This window comes from Protobothrops mucrosquamatus, unplaced genomic scaffold (assembly GCF_001527695.2).
Source record: "Protobothrops mucrosquamatus isolate PMUCROS unplaced genomic scaffold, P.Mucros_1.0 scaffold2433, whole genome shotgun sequence".
NCBI classification, from domain to species: domain Eukaryota; kingdom Metazoa; phylum Chordata; class Lepidosauria; order Squamata; family Viperidae; genus Protobothrops; species Protobothrops mucrosquamatus.
In genome coordinates this window covers 50,334-70,745 of record NW_015388505.1, presented here as the reverse complement: position 1 = coordinate 70,745, position 20,412 = coordinate 50,334, and the positions used below count along the sequence as shown (strand labels likewise).

At 40.4% G+C, this 20,412-nt stretch overlaps 1 protein-coding gene across 1 annotated transcript in view; it reads left to right on the top strand.

Moving 5' to 3' along the window:
- SEMA3E (semaphorin 3E) overlaps positions 1 to 20,412 on the top strand; it is a 61,130-nt gene that overhangs the window by 11,068 nt on the left and 29,650 nt on the right. The window contains exon 4 of the mRNA XM_015824967.1: positions 16,050 to 16,143. Coding sequence (XP_015680453.1) covers positions 16,050 to 16,143 — 94 coding nt within the window. The remainder of the gene's footprint in view (positions 1 to 16,049; positions 16,144 to 20,412) is intronic.

The following is a 20,412-nucleotide window of genomic DNA, read 5'->3' as shown; positions in this document are numbered from 1 at the left end:
TATTTTGCTTGCTCTCTTTTCACAAAATGAAGCCAAAGGGGCAACAAAAACAGCCTTCAAGTAAATGAATATCAGATTGAGAGCATTGTGACTTCCCTACTAGGAGCAAAAAGCTACTGAAGGAGAAGGCGCAGAACAAAACTTGCAATATCCCATTTAGAAGACACTCTTGAATAGGAGCAGTTATACTCTTTCAAGGGTTTGCTTTTTTTCCCCCACTGTTTAAAAAATGTCTACTGTTTTAATTTGATCAGTGCCAAGTCTGCAATGTTTCATTTCTAATGAATCCCAGCTCTGGATGCACCTAAATGGTGGGTGTTTTTTTTCCCTTCGAGAGATTCTGCTGAGCTCTTGGAAAAACTGCGGCACTCCACGCTGCCCTCTCGTTGCCGGGATTTACACCTACCTAAAGTGAGAATAGAATTGCTTCATTTATATGCTTAAACTCATCTTTTCATATGACTTGTTTCTCCAGAGAAGCTCCCACAAGTGCAAAATGTTTTTATAATACAGAGATGAAGGATATTGTAGAAATGTAAGTCACCTTTGGCTTTCGTTTGCTGATGTTCATAATTTTTATTTAATAAAGTTTATTTTATTAAACTACCTTAAAATTTAAATGAAGGTAGGTTTTCTGATTATAAAAACTTGATCTATTTACTCAGTTCCTGCCTTTTATTTAATATATTACATTTAAAATTGTTTATCTTCTTTTCAAAATTTATAAACATAAGCATTTGGGAAAAGCCATTTATCTGATTTATATCTGAATACATATCGGATAAATGGAGTGATCAAATTTAGTCCATTAGTTAAACTGATGTTTATTTATATTTTCCTTGATATTTTTGTACAAGTGATAAAATTATTCGCTTTCAAAAAATTAAAATAGATTTATTAACATACTGATGCAGAGAATCTGCTCTCCCGTGTGCCCTTGAATTTTGCAGCCAGCACTTGCAGGGAAGGTTTTTAATTTTCTCTCCGCTTTAAAACATCTCCATGTAATTTCTTTGGGGACTGCAAGCTTGAAAGAGAAAAATTATTAGATTACATACAGAAAACAGGAATGCTAATGTAATGTTTTTAGGAATGCAAGACGTGATCTTTCTGAGGAAAACTAGGGTTGCCAGGTCTGCTTCCAAAAAATAGCGGACAAGCAGGGGGGGTTAAGTAGTAAAAAAAAGTAGACTGTACAGCTTTAGATTACATACCATTTCATCATAAAGCTTTTGAATAAAAAAAATGTCCACTATTTTGTGAAAAAAAATAGTGAACATAATGTGAAAAAAGTGGACTGTCCACTCAAATAGTGGACACCTGGCAACCCTAAGGAAAACTCTAACTCTTCCTAAACATGGCATCATTGAACAAAATCCAATTCCCTTCTTTTAAAATAATAAAATTTTGTATGAGATGTGGAATTTGCGAATTCCTGGAAAGCCCTGGGTTTACAATCAGCTGTGCCTTTTCTGTTAATGTAAATGAGAACTTAGGGTGAGGGTACGAACTTATTTATTTATTTATTTGTTTATCTATTCATTCATTTATTAAAATGGTTTGCCGCCCATTTTGTTTCAAAGCAACTCTGCATGGCTTAGAGCAGGGGTAGGCAACCATGGCTCTTTTATGACTCGTGGACTTCAACTCCCAGAATTCCTGAGCCAACATGGCTCAGCTTGGAAACCTCTCCCTTTCTCCTCAGCATGGCTGGCTCAGGAATTCTGGGAGTTGAAGTCCACGAGTCATAAAAGAGCCGAGGTTGCCTACCCCTGGTTTAGAGCATCAAAAGCAAGAAAACAAAAAGATAAAAGATTTCTAAAAACAATAAAATAGAATTACAATCCAAAGTAAAGTTACAGTTAACAGATGGGGGAGAGGAAAGGAGCAGGATGTCTGGGGTGGCATTGAACCTAATCAAGCCCCTCCAGGGCAAAGCTCCCCCACTGGGTCCCCAGGCTATCGGGCAGGGTGGGAACCCATCTCCCCTCAGGGGGGGAGCGCAAGATGTTCCAGAGGGTGGGAGCCAGGGCAGAGAAGGCCCTTCTCCTGGAGCCCACCAGCAAAATTGCTTGGCTGACGGGACCCGCAGCATGCCTCCTCTGCCAGAATGGGTGGGACAGGCCAGTCCCATTTGGGGTGAGGAATTTATTTGATTAAAACCAAGGTTTCCCTTTCCTCCCTGCGTCGAATTGCATTTACAGATAAGAACAGAAGACAGAATGAGCATTAAGTACAAATGGCTGCAAACTCAAATAATGAACAATAATGGTCTGAGGACGGCTGTTGCTTGGATGAGTTGCTTGACGGGTTGGGTCTTGGCTTCCCTTCCCTTCATTTCCCTCCCCTTCAGCTCCATTTTCTCTTTTGCCTGTTCTGACCTCCCGTTTTCCCCTCCCCGTGTGTCATTTACATCACCTCTACCTTTGTGGGTTTTCTTCTTCTTTTTTTTGCAACTTTTCATCAACTCGGTGGAAAAATAATAGGTCAGATTGGCCAATGATGCAAATCATACAGCTAGGGTTAAAGAGGGAGGAATAAAATTTGAAATGATTTTGAGAAACTAAAGGAGTGGGCTGAGGAAATCTAATGGAACCAACTAGAAAATAAATGCGGGTGGTTCCTAAATTCCAAAAACAGGCCTCAAATGTTTGGGGCCCCTGACTTGAAGAGAAAAAAAAAATAGAGAAGTCAGAACAGGCGCAGAGATGGGCAACGAGGAACATCCACAGACTGGAAATTGAACAATATGTGGAAAAGGTTTAGTTTGGAAAGAAAGGCCAAAGAGAATATAGGATAGCTCTCTTCAGTTGCCCGATGAGAAGCCAGACTGAAGAAAATGGAGACCTATTCCCTCTCGTCCCTGGGTGCAGGACATGTAATAAGACCTTCAGGTAAATGGAGGCCAACTCCAGTTGAATGGTGAAATATTTCCCCACAAAAAGAACAGCTTAACAATGGAACCAATGATTGATCATCTAAGCATCCCTTTCCAACTTTATGATGCTACTATTTTCATTGAAAATAAGCCAGACCACAGCATTTAATCAACAAGAGGCAGTTTTGGCTTGTAAAGGATTGGTTTTAGTTACTAGTGTATTTACTTCCTGTTTTCTGCTTTATTTCTTTTCCATTGCACACCAGCCATTCTCTGTCATCAGGCTAGAGAAGGCCAGGGATTGTTGCTCCGTTGCTCCAAGTATCATTATAAATACCTAGATAAAATGCCAAAATTTCACAGCAATGTGATGTTTGTCTTTTGTTATTATTAATTTCTGTACCGTCATAGATCAGAAATTAAGATAAAAATCAGAACAAGATGCTTCAAGGCAAATGAATGGGCCCAAATATCGTTTTAAAAAATGAAGCAGCATGTTTGTCAAAACTTCATCACGCATCATTTATCCAAATCCGTTCTTGATTACACAGAGAATCAAATAGTTCTTTTCACAGCACAACATTTTGCAAATTTTTTCAGAGATTCTGATATACCAATTATTTAATTTAAAAAAAATCGATGAGTGGAGTCAATTCACACAATTGCTAATATTGGGAAAAATTAACTCAACCTGCTAGATATGGTGTAAAGGACCACCCTGGGCAGTTGTGTATGTCGGTGCTCAAATAGCCCGCTCTCCCTGATGAAAGACGTCACTGGATTCCCCCTCCATGGCCTTCAAAAACAGGGGCCCCCATCACTTGTAAATGTCCTTCTTAAAGAGCAGGAAAAGGTGCTATAGGAATATTTGGGGATGGTCTAAGACGGGGTAGGCAACCTTGGCTCTTTTATGACTCGTGGACTTCAACTCCCAGAATTCCTGAGCCAGCCATGCTGAAGGGAAAGGGAGAGGTTTCCAAGCTGAGCCATGCTGGCTCAGGAATTCTGGGAGTTGAAGTCCACAAATCATAAAAGAGCCAAGGTTGCTTACCCCTGGTCTAAGAGAGCCACTGAGGTCACATTAATGATGATTGAAAGCTTGAAAACTGTTGTCCTGTAAATTGATATAATAATTTACAAACTATGATGTGCATACATTCATTCTAAACTGAGATGAATTCTGTAGCAAGTAAACAATTAAGATACGAACTAGCTGTGCATATTGGATTATAAAACTGGAATTGTGTCTCAAAAAGTCTTAATTGGTAGTTTTCTGGTTGGTTGGGCTTCTTGACCAGACAGTGACATACTTAAGTATGACTACGCCTTGACGCTGGGCAGATATTTCCAACAAATTGGTCACACTTGATATCGAAAAGAGGGGAGACGGAGAGGGGAGAGAGAGCTGATTGCTGTTTGATCAGCAGAACCATATGTTTCCTTCCCTTGGACTGCAGCAGGGATGAGGTCATTGGGAAATGAGTCCAGGAGAAATAATTGCACAGGACTCTGCATTTGTTTGGACTGCAGAACGATATGTCAAAAAAGATAGTTTCAAATAGCAAAAATAAACATTTGTACAATCCTTGCTTTCAGTTGGATCTTGGCTTGGGTGGATCATGTTGCTGAGAAGCCACGAGGGAAGCAAGCATAGCCCATTGAGAAAGAACGTGCAAAACACCATCATTAGCTTTCCATCTTATCTAAATTGCAGCATCTAAACTAAGGCTGCCCTGTGTGTAGGGGGTTGTGCATATCCAGACATCACACGGGGCTTCATTGGACTTGCTTCTTTTAGTAAATTTGCTCCCTTTAATTGCAACCTGACGGTTTATTCCAAAACCCTTCTGACTGGCTACACAGAGGGGTCTGGTTTTCCTTCGGTTGACAAAAAAAAAATGCTGCAAAATGCTTGTCCTGAATCTTCTGCTAGTTGTTCATCAGCACCGTAATAGGGTAATCCCAAATAGGAAAAAGGTATCACTGGATGACCTGTCAAAGGATATTGTTGCATACCGTTTCTCCATTTTGGCCCTCCAATTTGCCTGTCAGAGCGTGCACAGTCTTATTGCATGAGGAATAAACACAGGAGTAAACACAGTAAACAGTGGTCTATATTAAATGGTGGTTTATCTTACACTATAATATCATACATACACATGCTAATACAGCAGGATCCAACCAACCATAGTTTCAGCAGGAAACGGAAGAGAGCACACATCTGCTGAGCCTTCCCTTTTATAAAAAGCTCTTAAAGGGACACAGATCCAGCTGGCTCTTAAAGGGACATAGATCCTGCTGAGTCATTTCCATCATTACATCATACATCTTACATTACATCAGCTGGTTAGCTTCTAAATCAGGAGTATCAAACTGCCGGCCCGTGGGCCAGACGCGTCATCGGGAAGCCGCGCCCACCCCATTGCTGGTAATGGCAAAACCGTTCCGATACATTGCGCGATATCACGTGACGTTGTGAGTTTGACATGTCTGTTCTAAATCATTACCTTGACATTGCCTCTTCATTTGAAGAAGTTATTTCCTTGAAGACCTTACAAATGAGATGGAATTCAACAATTCTCATATTTTAAAAATCTAGACATGAATAACAGCTTTTAGTGGACATTAATTGGGATTATTTTTCAAAAACATGATATCAATCGAAGACTACAATGAGCCAAGCTGAGAAATTATTTTCTTACAGTTATTTCATTCATACAAATCTTTACAGATTTTTTTTTAAAAATCCTGAAGCCACCTCTCTCATATTGATCTGTATAAATACAGATATTTATATATCTGTTCCTTTCACATCCCCAAAATTTCCCTCTAACCATTCCAGCAATAGATTTATCTAAGGTCTACACAACAACCCAGATCTCCAACAGATTCCAATAGATCTCAGCCATATCACTTTCATTGTGTGTAATTTTTCTTCCATGGACACCATTAGCTAATTAAGTTCTATTATTTTCTATTCTTTTTATTAGACAAGGAGCATTTTCCCCCCTTGTCTTTTTATGTTTTTTTTTCATTAATAATTTGACAATCAATTTTTGCTGCAAAGTTCAATGTACGTTTTAGCTATATAAATGTGCAGTTTACAATTATTGTTAATTACAATATCTACATTTTGAAAAAAAAATCCAAAAGTAACTACATCTTCAAGTTCTGTCCTTCATGTTCTTTCAGTGATTATTAAATTGATGTTAATATGGGAGAGGTCTTAACTTTGTGTCTGCTTCAGGTTGAATTATCTTAGATCAGCTTGACAAATCACTCTTTAGATTTTGGTTGACTTCACTCCTGCTGAGCCTCATGATGTAGTTGTGCTGTGAAGTACTAGGCCCGGGCTTTTCAACCTTTTCACCCATTGTACCACTTTTAGGATATGCCAATATCCGAGTACCACCAGTCACCTAGCAAGGTGTCAAAAACTTGATGACCAAAAAAAAAAAAAGGAAAAAGGTGATAAAGTACAGGTAGTCCTCGACTTACAACAGTTCGCTTAGTGACTGTTAGAAGTTACAATGACACTGAAAAAAGTGCCCCACAAGGCACAGCCAAGCAAGACACCTGCCTGCCCACCCAGCGGTGCTCTTCCTCCTGTCCGAGGTTTTCATTGTTGTGAGCATTTCTGTTGAGGATTGGCAGTGGGGGTGGGGTGGAGGGGTGTTTGGTTTTTATTCCCATCTTCTGGGTGGTTGCAGCAGGTTTTGGTCACTTCACATGACCCTGGGACACTGTGACCGTCATAAATACGAATCAGTTGCCAAGCATCTGAATGTAAATCACAAGACCCTGGAGATGCTGCAACATTCCAGCTGATCGGCACTTCTTCTGGGCTCAGCAGAAGCACCAGGATCTGTGCTGCTTTCCAGCTGATTGGTGCTTCTTCAGGGCTCAGCAGAAGGGCCAGGTTCAGCGCCAAGCTCCAGCTGGAGCCTGGCACTGATCCTGGTGCTTCCACTGAGCCTTGACAGCCCTGCAGCTCCAGCCATCTCTTGCTCAGGCTTGTGCGGTGCTGCCACCGGTTCAGCTCATTCCCCTCCCCTGCTACCACTTTTCTAGGATGGTCGCATACCACCTGCCAGGTGCCAATGTACCACAGGTGATACCTGTACCACTGGTTAAAAAGCCCTGTACTAGGCAACTGGAATAAATAAATAAATAAACCCCTGTACTTAAAAATGAAGTCTAAGTATACCAAATTACCTTGGGTTTTTTTTTTTAATCACATAGCTCTCCAGTCTTTTCCTTCCTTTCTCAAAAGGTTACTGTATAAGACTACCATCATTTTGTTCTTCTCATTTAATCACTCGTACTGTATGCCAATTCCACTTTAAAAATTCATAGACTTTGATAATTACATTTCCCTGCTTTTCTTTCTGAGTTCATGGATTGCTGCTGTTATGGGGCTCAGAGAAAAGACACGCAAATATATCCTATTCCCCATCGCCCCTAAAAAAACAGAGCAAGATGATCATACTGTCCCCCACAGTCATTCGGAGAGGATTTGGGGGAAAGAAGGGGCCCAAGGGACTGATTCCAGATATAAGAGGGCTATTATCTTCTCAATATTAGTTAGGAAGAGACGCTTGGCTCCCGAATGCAGCGGTGAGGTGTCCCTCTCAATTTTGGTGGTATCCAAATGGATCTGATGCCCCAGACATTTCCTTGACACTTCCTTTTCATACTCGCCCTTTGGCATCCCTTGGGGACATGAGGGAGGGAGGGAGGGAGGGAAGGAAATAGGAGCACTGCTATTATTTGTTGGTCTTGAGGGGATGTCCTCAATTACCTCAGAGCACAATGTGGTTATTAACACGAGTATAATTTCATTCAACCATTGTGAAATGTTTAATTAGAAATACTATGTTTTGGGTATCATGACGATAATCCAGATCTCCCCTTAAAAAAAAAATGTAACAAAAATAAAACCGAGTTAAGATGACGTGTTTATGAAACCCTGTTGCTTTAAAAGCTTTGTGGTATTAAACATAGGATTACAGCAAACACCTCTGAACTCTGTTGTAAATACTGTATGTTGTTGTTAGTTGCGAAGTCGTGTCCGACCCATCGCAACCCCATGGACAACATTCCTACAGGCCTTCCTGTCTCTACCATCTTCTGGAGTCCATTTAAGCTCATGCCCACTGCTTCAGTGACTCCATCCAGCCACCTCATTCTCTGTCATTCCCTTCTATTGCCCTCAATCTTTCCCAGCATTAGGCTCTTCTCCAGTGAGTCCTTCCTTCTCATTAGGTGGCCAAAGTACTTGAGTTTCAACTTCAGGATCTGGCCTTCTAAAGAGCAGTCAAGGTTGATCTCCACTAGGACTGACCGGTTTGATCGTTTTGCAGTCCAAGGGACTCGCAGAAGTCTTCTCCAGCACCATAGTTCAAAGGCCTCAATTCTTTTGCGCTTGTTGTAAATATATTGTATATCATATTGTAGGATTGTTAGCGCCTTTCCTCTTATCTGCAATAACAATCTCAAATATATTTTGCAAAAGCTTTACTGGACAAGCAGGGCTTATCACTTGAACTTTGACTTGAGCTTGACATTTATGTGCGTGAAAAAACCCAGGTCCTGTCAATAAATCACCCTAACATTTCATGGTTTGCTTTTAATGCCCACTCTGGCTCCCCTACTGAAGTCTTAACCTGAGGACCCTGTGAAGTGGAATATGCTAGCCCTTTCAGATGAAATATACCGTTCAAAGCAATGGAGAGTGTCTGCTGCTTCCTGCTTCTCTGATGCTCTCCATCAAATATGTCGCCAAGGAGAAGAAAAATAAAAGTCAAGAAATTTTCCTCATTAAATGGGGGAAAGTCCTTCAGGGACTCAAGCACTTGGGGAATCTCAGTAGAGCTAAAACAGGCTAGCTAGGAATGTAGTCCAGGGTGCTTTGGGGTCAACCAGTTGGTTAGTGCAGGGAATTCTACAGATTGCAATATTTTAAATCTTTTTGTTTGGGCTGATATCCAAAATGTCTGTAGCTGAATGGAATAGTTTATACTTTCATTATATCTATAATAATGAGGGTTTTTTAAAATAAAGTATTGGCAGTGCATTTCAATACTTCTCTGCTGACCCTCTGGATAAGACAGCGGAAATGCTTGGATGCTAAAACTTAGTAAAATAATACCAGTTACAGTAAAGCTTCAATTAAGTGAACCATTTGGGAGGAAGTTTTGTCATTTTAAATAATTTTTTACGATTTCTTGATTATGCAAATGATATGATCAGGAAATAGCAATTGGCTAAATTTGCACTATTTCTTCTAGTATTGTGCTCTGATTATTTTGAGGGCCTGCTCAGTTGCTAAGTAACAAAATAGCCACATCAAGAAACAATCACAACTTTAAAAACCATGAAGGGCCTGGCAGTTTCCATATACAATTTATTCCTCTTTAACTTAGAGGTACCATAAATCAAGCCTGAGTGGTTTTATTTTATTTTATTCTGCCCAAACCTCACTGAATAATCTACCATTTCCTCCTCTGAGTATTGCTGCATCCAGCCAAACCATTGGAGGAATAGAGAGAGAGAGACTCAACATGACTAATGGCACCCGGCATTAGGTAATATCCTGCGGACTGTCAATTTTTCTTACATGTTTTCTCCTAAATGGCCAAGAATGGCTAAATCACAGCATGTAGCAGATCAGGATTGCAAAAATCCAGTGGGTCAATAGATGGTAAAGAAACTCAGAACGTTCAACATTTTGCTGTCCACTTGTAGTCATCCAGCATTTTGCCGTTACCATTTTCTGCTGTGTTTATGCTAACATGCATAAATCATCTGAAAAAACTGTTGAAATTTTGCAGACAGCTTCCCTGATGAATGTGTATATCTGCAAATAGTTAAGAAGTATACGCTTTGCTTTCTGTCGAATCGGGGGAAAGCTGCCAAAGAAGCCTCTCACAATTTTAGAGAAATGTAAATTTGTGATCCACCTTAACTTTGAAGGGTTCCTTGAAAATGTAAGCTGTGTTATTCAGTTAGTAATTGCAGCTGTGCAAACACACTGTAGATAACAAAAGACCTAAGCCAATGCAACAAGTATTTCACATAAAGCAGAAGGCTTAAATTGTACAAAGGGAGAGAATTTTATTGAATAGGAGAGAAACATAAAGGCAGTGAAAACTTTTCTCTGTAGGAAAATCACTGAATCAACACAGGCTTTTGGCTTTATTAAGTGAAAATATTACTATATTTTTGTGAAAATATTTTTTTTCCATAGAATAAATGGAAAAATTCAGAGGGAATTTTTTCCCTCTGCGGAAAAAAAATCCATTTTTAATTTGCCTGCTCGGTTCTTAGTTGCTGATTCATATATACTGTATAAGCAGAGATCAGTATCAACTAAGCAGAGCATGAAAACATTTCTTTAAAACAATTTACTGCAGTGTTAAAAACAACATGTACATAACAGGAACTTGTAGAAGGCATATCTCATTAAAATAGTTATGTTCAGCATCCAGTACAATTGTATTTTAAGAGGGGAATAATAGCAGTTGGTTTTTCAAAGAAACTTTCTGTATAAAATTATGTAATTTTGGGGTTGAAAAAAATGCTGAAATTTGCAATGTATTCATAGATTTGGAATATAAATTAGAATTTAAATCATTAAATGTAGACTATAATAGTAGATTAATATAATGTCATCAGTAATGATCAGTAAGTTTTGGTCACCAGGATGTAAAAAAGATGTTGAGACTCTAGAAAGAGTACAGAGAAGAGCAACAAAGATGATTAGGGGACTGGAGGCTAAAACATATAAGGAACGGTTGCTGGAATTGGGTATGTCTAGTTTAACGAAGAGAAGGACGAGGGGGGACATGATAGCAGTCTTCCAATATCTCAGGGGCTGCCACAAAGAAGAGGGAGTCAAGCTATTTTCCAAAGTGCCTGAAGGCAGGACAAGGAGCAACGGGTGGAAACTAATCAAGGAGAGAAGCAACCTAGAACTAAGGAGAAACTTCCTGACAGTTAGAACAATTAACCAGTGGAACAACCTGCCTCCAGAAGCGGTGAATGCGCCAACACTGGAAGTTTTTTAAAAGAAACTGGACAGCCATTTGTCCGAAATGGTATAGGGTTTCCTGCCTGAGCAGGGGGTTGGACTAGATGACCTCCAAGGTCCCTTCCAACTTTATTATTATTATTATTATTATTATTATTATTATTATTATTATTATTATTATAAATTAAGGCAATTAAATGACTGGAATTAAGCAGTTGTTGCTTTTTCTCTTTTTCTGGATTTCTAACAAAATCCGATATACTCTTCAGATATTCATATATTCAGTAGCTTTGAATTTCTGTTTCTTGCAAGCAGACGGGATATAGATGCAGCATCCTATGGCATGGATGTAATTACCCTGAAGAAGTGGAAATGTCCACTGATATCCTATGTAGTTGAATGATGGTTTGAAAACAGCCCCTCAGCTTCTCAAAGTTTCAATGATTTGATTTATTCAGGATAAAAACTGGTTCCCCCGTAACGGATGTCCAGGCTATTTTGGTCTCAAAGACAGGCAGTAGGTAAGAAAAAAAAAAGTATCCAGCTCTTTTAGTGAGCATAGCTGTAGCTGGGACTCTGCTCCAGAATATCTGTCAGTTGCCATCATTCCTCTCCACAAATTGTTTTTTTCAGAGTTGACTTTTCCAATCTTTGGCTTAACCACATTGTCTAACTTTCCATATGCTAACTGGGAGACAGTTACTACAACAGAACATAGAAGAAGAGATCTTGGAGGTCTTCTAGTTCAACCCCTGCTCAACAGGAAACCTTATACCTTTCTGGATTAATAAATAATAATAATAATAATAATAATAATAATAATAATAATAATAATAATAATAATAATAATAATAATAATAATAATAATAATGTTGGAAGGGACCTTGGAGGTCATCTAGTCCAACCCCCTGCTCAGGCAGGAAACCCTATACCATTTCAGACAAATGGCTGTCCAGTCTCTTCTTAAAAACTTCCAGTGTTGGCGCATTCATTGCTTCTGGAGGCAGGTTGTTCCACTGGTTAATTGTTCTAACTGTCAGGAAGTTTCTCCTTAGTTCTAGGTTGCTTTTCTCTTTGGTTAGTTTCCATCCGTTGCTTCTTGTCCTGCCTTCAGGTGCTTTGGAGAATAGCTTGACTCCCTCTTCTTTGTGGCAGCCCCTGAGATATTGGAACACTGCTATCATGTCCCCCCTCGTCCTTCTGTTCGTTAAACTAGACATACCCAATTCCAGCAACCGTTCCTTATATGTTTTAGTCAAGTCTCTTCTTAAAAGCCTCCAATGATGGAGCACCCACAACTTCTAGAAGGAAGCCCTTCTACTGATTAATTGTTCTCACTGTCAGGAAATTTCTCCTCAGTTCTAGATTGCTTCTCTCCTTGATGAATGTCCATCTGTTACTTCCTGCCTTCAAGGACTGTGGAGCATAGGTGGACTCCCTCTTCTCTATGACAGCCCCTCAAGTACTGGAAGAGTGCTATCAAACATATTTGAGTCAAACACCTCTGAGGAGTACTTCCATTTGAGCAAATCTGCTTTGTTCAAACAGAGTGCCAATCTATTACACCATTCTTAATTTCCATCCCATCCTCTTTGTGTGGCTTCTCCATCCTTTAACATTTAACACACCAGGAGACTGGATAATGACAACAGCAGCTTTGAGAATACTGGATTTCTTCCAAGCAGGGGTAACACACACACACACTCCCCTTGACACAGCTTCAGTCTTTCTCCTTGCCTATTGACTTTACAACTATTTATAAACAATAAGATCTAAGTCAGGAAGAGAATGTATTTCTATCTTGTTCTTTGTTCTTTCTGATAAGGAAAAGAAACTATCCAAATATAGTTATACTATATTAAAAATCCGAAGAGTTTCTAGCAGGCAATAATCATTTTGCACTAAAACAAAATAATCAAGCAGATTCTTAAAGACAAGCTTAAAAATAAAGAAGGAATTTACATCTCCAGATATAAGACTTGTCTGTCATTGCTAGGATTTAATTTATAGGTTTGCTTTGTTTTGTAAAAGTAATGCTATTTTCTGCACTTTGTGCTTTACAGTTCAGCTAATGATGTTTTAAAATTAAAGATGGGAATCTGAGATATCTTCCTTCCTGGAAGTGAAGGGCACCTATTAAAAATTTACCTCTCTTTCATTCTCTGCAACATAACAAACTTTGAAATAGACATGGGTTCATTAATTAGAGAGATCAAAGGAAATTCATCCAACTTTGATCTTGATTTATATAAACTCCTGGCTGGGTCATTGCAAACAGTGATATGGCTAGAAGTGAAGAACAATGCAACAAGGCCCTTATACACAATGACTGTATGCCACTTGGGGTTGTTGCTTCCAGATCTATGTGATGTCACAAGGTGGGCTGTTTAGGGAGGCTTTTGATTTTCTTCTGTTTCTCTCCGGAGTTGGAAATTGCAAGAAAATCTGGGCAGTTGATTTTCCCATTAGTGGAAAAGTTGTCCCTCCGTGTCTCCATCATCTGAGCAAACAAAGCCCTCTGTGTGTCTCGCTCCAGACATGTACATTGAGTCTCCTGTTGCTACAACTAGTCTCTTCCTTTGCTTAGAACCAATATCCTCCCCCCCCCCTCCATACCAACCCAGGTTGATTTAGCAACATGCAACCCTGGTCACAGCTTTGGGGAAGATCTCTGATTGCAAAATTGCCTACCTGCCATAATTACATCGAGGCAATTTGCAGAGTTTATAAATGCAGCAGAAGCAAGGCCGCTTGGCCACCGGAAGCACCAGCATCTGCCATGGTCAAAACAGGCAAGATGATGGACACAATACTACGTCTACTATTTTTAACACCCTTGCAAACACCCCCTGACCAGAACAGTTCTCTCTATTTTTAACACCCTTGCAAACACCCCCTGACCAGAACAGTTCTCTCATAGGAACCATGACTTTGTTTGTTGTGCCAAAAGTGAAGTTGTTATGGGTGAATAACAAAAGCATATAATCTGATGGCAAAGCCTGCTGCATTCACCTCAGTGGTGATCTTGATGGCTCCATGCTTGAAGGGTATCTTGATGTATCCTGCTTCAGTACATGTGGAATTTCAATCTTCTTATGAAGTTTGTCATGTCATTTATGTAGGTGGGAGTTCTGGTGGCATGAAATCCCTAAAACCTGATAACCCAGTTGTGTTGGTTCTGATGTCTGAGACCATGAAATAGTTCAGGTGGGCTGGGAAGTAGAGATAGGGTGTTCTCCAAGTAGATATGGTCTTGTATGTCCTTAGGAGACCCTTTAATTGCACGGCTCTTCCTGATGTGCTGCTGTAGGATCTGAGGAAAGAAGTCACTAGAATGTTAGGTTCCTTCTTAGTTTCCTTGATTCATCAGTATTCATACGGATAATTGTCCCTGTTTAATCACTTTGTTTAATTATGATGTCATTATTCTTGAGGACTTGGATGACACCTCACTTGACACTACTGAGATTATTGGGCAATGGGATTTCTTTTATTGGTATTGTGGCTCGAACTTGTTGGCAAAAGCACTCAGTATGCCACAAAAAAGAGGGAGACAAGCTATACTCCAAAGCACCTGAAGGCAGGACAAGAAGCAATGGATGGAAACTAACCAAAGAGAGAAGCAACCTAGAAATAAGGAGAAATTTCCTAAGAGTTAGAACAATTAACCAGTGGAACAACCTGCCTCCAGAAGCATTGAATGCTCCAACACTGAAAGTCTTTAAGAAGAGATTGGACAGCCATTTGTCTGAAATGTATAGGGTTTCCTGCCTGAGCAGGGGGTTGGACTAGATGACCTCCAAGGTCCCTTCCAACATTGTTGTTGTTGTTGTTATTATTATACTGTAAATCCAATTCAAGGTTACATCCATCAGAGGACATCCATTCAGTATTTTTAATTATGACAGAATATATTGGGTTGTCCATGGCTGCATGTCTCTGTCTTACTTTTTTTCTTGAAAGCGTTCCTTCATTCTCAAGGGATAAAAAAAAATGTTTCCAAGTTACTAGAAAGTTTAATATTTTATGTTTCTTTAGTGGGGCAAAATGATGAGCCCCACTTAGAGCGGACTTTTTGGCTTGGCTGATTGTGGGTTCATAATCTGAGATATCTTCCCTTGATGATGATGATGATGAGTGGATGCTTCCAGAAGCTTAGACAGTTTGTTTTCTTCCCCAAGGAGATGGGTTTTATACTGTAATGTAAATTTGTTTCTTGTTTTAGCAAAGCTGGGTTTTGCTTGCAGTTGCAGAATAGGATTAACGTTTCCTGATTAAAGGATGGTGATTAGATATTTTAGGAGTTTCTTGGAAACATAATCCTTGGCTGTAGCCTGTGCAGTTTGCAGATATGTCAGTTTAATATTTATATGACTGTGATATAAATATTATATGGTATATGAATTATAAACCAAAACTTTGGAAATTATCATAGCATGAAGTCTTACGGATTTATCGATCATTTGCAAAGGAATGTGTATGTCCCATAATCACTAAATCTATAGTTTACAATAAATCATGGATTACAAAGGAAAGTCCAGTTCATCCCAGATTTATAATTTTAGACTAACGGTGGGTCTTCATTTCCTGCTTTTGAACAAGCTTTTCTTTGGGGGAAAAAAACCCTGAACAATCTTATTCTGTAAAGTCAAAGTTTAATACTGTATTTAAAGATTGTGAGTTTTTACATTTTTTTCTTTTTCCTTTTTCCCTTTCTCTGATTTTTTTTTCCTTATCTGCGCCTTTTAATACTAAATGAGCAAAGGAGTTAACATTAGGTGTTTAACTACTAAATGATTTTTTTTCCCTAAGAAAGGCATTTTTTTTAAAAAAAAAAGTGGTAATTTTTGTAAAATTAATACTTACGATAACTGGTCTGTCTGATTGTCTTTTTCTGCATGGGTGGAAATGGAGGGAAGAGACTTAAATCTCTACTTAAAATATCTGGATGACACATTTCAGAATATATGCAATGGGGTGGTGGTGGTAAATGGCTCCACCATCTTAACGTGTCAACCCTGGAGACCGGAGTGTGTGATTATATTGTTCTGAATAGAAAACACTGACACATCTATTATCTTTCATATTTTTTCATCTGCAAGTAACTCTTCTAATACTTTCTGTACTTTTTTTTTAAAGGATCACCTCTTTCATCTAGAAGCTCACCGGTTAGAGAAAGGAAGGGGCAGATGTCCATATGCACCAAGTTCCTCCTTCATGTCTACTTTATATGGTAATAATTAAGAACTCCTTTCCAATTCTCACAAACACTTTAAGGCTTGTTGCCATATTCCATCTATTCTTGTGTACTTATGTCGGGTTTTGTTGAATTGACTCATAGAGTCTCAGGATTGGTCTGCCATCCGTCTTGCCTGTTGCATCACACTGGGGAAACGTCAGGTGTTCTTCAGGCATTGTTACACTGACTGACTGTGTTATTGCCATCCGTTATTGTTATTTATCACATAATCTATTCTAAATGTGGGAGAAATCCCAGTTGTGCCAGCTCCTACTGCCCCAGTTTCAACAATTCCCTTTTGGAAATTCAGTCCAAGGCCTACAGAAATGGAGACTACAAATCTAAACATGTTTCTCCATAACAGGAAAGTTCCCAACATTCATTCCTGCACTTTATGAGAACTCATGCAGCACTCATTCACAGATGCATTTAGCAGACTCACGGTGTAGTTTGGGAATGTTGATATGATATCCACCCTATATCATACTGTATAAATATGGTCCAGCGCAAAGGGCACCCTTGGAACCATGTTAACTAAGATGAGATTTGTTCCAAGCCATCAGTGCAGACAGGGCAGTGAGCAGCCACTTGTTGTTCACTTGTGTACTTGAATCTAAACCAAGCTCAGAAAAAATAGGACCCAGCAAAGAGGGGCATGTAACCATGGTTGGGACTGGATGACCTTAAGCCAGCATGGAATCCCCATCTCTAGGGGAGACACCAACCGCGGAGGATAAGACAACAGGCTTCAGCTCTACTTGCACATGCTTTTCCATTCAGAGTTCACGATGGCTGCTCTTTTATTGCTTGTCTAATTCCAGTACAAACAATTTAGAGCTTTATCAATATTGTTTTCTCACAGAGATAAAGAAGGAGGAAAATGTGTCCTCCAGGATGGTCCTACAAATGTGTTCCCTTCTTTCATTCTAGTTTAGTGCAGGAAAAAGTAAGCACAGAAAGTTAACTCAGAGAAGAATAGGGAACAGTTTTATTTAATCTCACTTATTCCAGCCATCCATCCACATATTTGGATTCATTTCGGACCTCCAGAGCACACAGAAGCTTGGACGCAGAGCCTCTATGCAGCTCTTTCAAGCTTTTCCTGGGGTTTCACAACATTTTCCAAGTTGTAGTTGTAGTCCAGACAGGTTCATGTGCTCCAAAATTTCATTTTGGAATTGAGTCCAACATATTTAATGTCACGACAATCAATAGCCTCATGGCACACTTTGGCAATTTAAAATACATTGCATGTATGGTAATATTTTTTTTAAACCCTCATGATTCAGAGTAACTTTTACTGAAATGTCTGTATTACAGCAGGGAAAAAAAATACAGTATAATCTTTTGTGGTTTTGTGTGCATTAAATTAAAATACTGGGCAAACTCCAACCAAAATTTCTAAAATGAAATTCTTTTAATGGATGAAATTTAAGCACAAGTAACAGAGAAGGCTACACTCGTGTTCCTTCCCTACCACTTCTATTTTGATTTGTTTCTCGTTTAACGTTTTCTTGTGAATTAGCTTCAGTTTGGGGAGAGATTATTTGATATTAAGGTAAAAACAGTAAGAAACAATTCTACTCTTGAATGAATAAATTCTGAATGACAATCAGAAAGCGGAATAAGCTTTCAACCGTGGCTAATGCTATATAAAAATGTTAAATGATTGGGCATATTCCATAAATAATTTTATGACTCAAACGCTCTAAAACAAATGAACTCTCCAGCCTGCTTTCAATAAAACAACTTCCTAGTTTGTAATAGAGCTGACTGGTGAGTTAACAAAGACCACACAAGTTCTTGAAAGAAAGGCTGTTTTCTTTAGGCGTGTGGCTTTTTGACAAATGGTGGACTTCTGATCTGCCTCTTTTCTGCTCCAGAACTTTTTAACTGCTGTAGTTGAGATGGATCTCTTGTACCATTAGTGGTCGGGCATGCTTTTCTCAGTTGAGACCCATTATTTCCGGTTACTCTGTGCTGCCTCATCTGTGTGTGTTGTATGTGTGTGGGGAGGGAGGGAAGAGCAAAGCATGCCTGGAGAATACATTCCTAGCAGATCACTGAAGGCTTGAAGGGCACCCCAGTGCCCAGCCAAACCAAGCAGGCACCTAGATGAAGCAGCACCCATGCAGGAAGATGCTGAAGTGGAAGGCCACTCTAGGAACAACGGCAAAGGGACCATTTCATTCTGAGAGGAGGGAGATGGCAATTCTGTATTTTCCCATGGAGAGACAGTATAAATTGGTAGACTATCTAGTGCAGCGGTTCTCAACCTATGGGTCGCGACCCCATTTGGGGTCGATTGACCATTTCACTGGGGTCGCCAAGCAAGGCTGTCCGCCATTTTTTCCCCCTTTTCTGGCAGGTGCCTTACCTCCCTTGAGCTGGGCCAGCTGGTGGTCGGCCTGCTCCGTCTCTGCCGCTTGCCAGCTACGCCTTGGCCGGCGCAGGGGGCGAAACCACGCATGCGCGGTGCTCCCGGCAGGGAAAGTCTTCGACTTACGACCGGTTGGGTAGTCCTCGACTTACGACCGGTTTAGTCCTCGACTTACGACCGGTTTAGTCCTCGACTTACGACCGGTTTAGTCCTCGACTTACGACCGGTTGGGGGTCGCGGCATTAAAAAGGTTGAGAACCACTGATCTAGTGCCAGGCAGTGTTGCCCATCAGTCAGATGCCAGCGACTGATCTTCCAGGGCCCTGAGTTGGCTATGATGCGGCTACATTCAAGTCTTCAAGTCAACCAGGTTATCCTGTTGAAAGGCTGGAAGTATGTAGCAAAGATATATGGAAATTGGGAAGAGATTTTTTTTTCCAAACACTGTTAAATAAATCTAATCAGAGGCTATTACACTGCATCAAGATGTCATCATCGAAAGAAGATCTAGTCCTGTGTGGATTAATATCTCAGTGTTCTAGAAAATGCCTGATGAGACAATTCTAGCTGAGCACGAACATCCTCACTGAAAGTAGATTTATTGCCAAGTAAATACAACATTATTAATTATAGACCTCTGAAAAATCCTACTACTGAAAAAATGCTGACTCTGTGCCTTGCAAGAAGAAAATTGCCAGTAGAAATGAGTTTGAAATACAGTTGCATCTTTTCTAAAGAGCTGATCTGCACGTTAAATTTCTCAATCAATCATTTAAAACCATAGGTGTACAATTATGCAATTTCTCCAGCACATTTGCCAAGTTGAAATGGCTGCAATTATTGAAAAGTTTCCAGAGATATTTGGTTTGTTATCTTTGAGTTTCCCTGCTCCAGAAAGAAAACGTAGCATGGCTGCAGTGGTAACGACAGACTGGGTGGGACTAAAAAGTTCACTCAATCAATTCCAACTTTGCAAGATCTTTTTTTTCCCCGCGAGAAGTTGAAACTGACTGATTGAACCTTTTTTTTTTTTTTGCACACGGCAGCGGAGGCCTAAAGTGAAAAGGTTTTATAAAACCCAGCTGAAGGCCTAGGACTGGCCGCGACGGCGCACGTGCCCACAGAGAGGGCCCTGAGTGCCGCCTCTGGCACCCGTGCCATAGGTTCGCCACCACTGCTGTAAGAATCTAGAACAGAGATAAAATGCTCTTTCGGAGACTGAAATTATGACAAGCAGTTTCTGAATCTGCTGTGGAAGCCTCGGAAAGACACAGCTGCTTTCATTAGTTGTAGAGCAGACATGTCAAACACAAGGCCCGGAAGCCGGATGTGGCCCGTGAAGTGGTTTCATGTGGCCTGTGAAGCCATCCTGGAAACAGTGAGGGAACGGCCCCCGCTGCCTTGGCCCTGGCCCAGGCTGGCCGGGAGTCAATGTACAATTTTGTGGTGGCCATCTATGCTGAAACGCATTCAGTCTTAGCTCCACAAGACCGTCTGGAAACAGCGAGGAACCAGCCCCTGCCGTGTCAGCCCCATCCCCTGGGTGCATGCTGGGGAGGTGTCACCCTTTATGAGGAATGAAGAAATGGACCATGCCTTGGCGCTTGCCCCGGTCCCACCCCCTTCTGCCAGAGACCCTAAGATCTGTCCCACTCCTGCCCAGGCCCCCACAGGCACCCTTGACGCGAACGATGTAGAGCTGGCCACGCCCACCCTGTAGGCCACACCCACTCTATCCATGCCCACCCAGTAGGCCACACCCACCCTGGCCACACCCACCCAGCCCCCCAAGGGCAACCGCAATGCTGATGCGGCCCTCAATGAAATTGAGTTTGACACCCCTGTTGTAGAGAGAAGCCAACAGTTTTTCTCTTATATGGGCC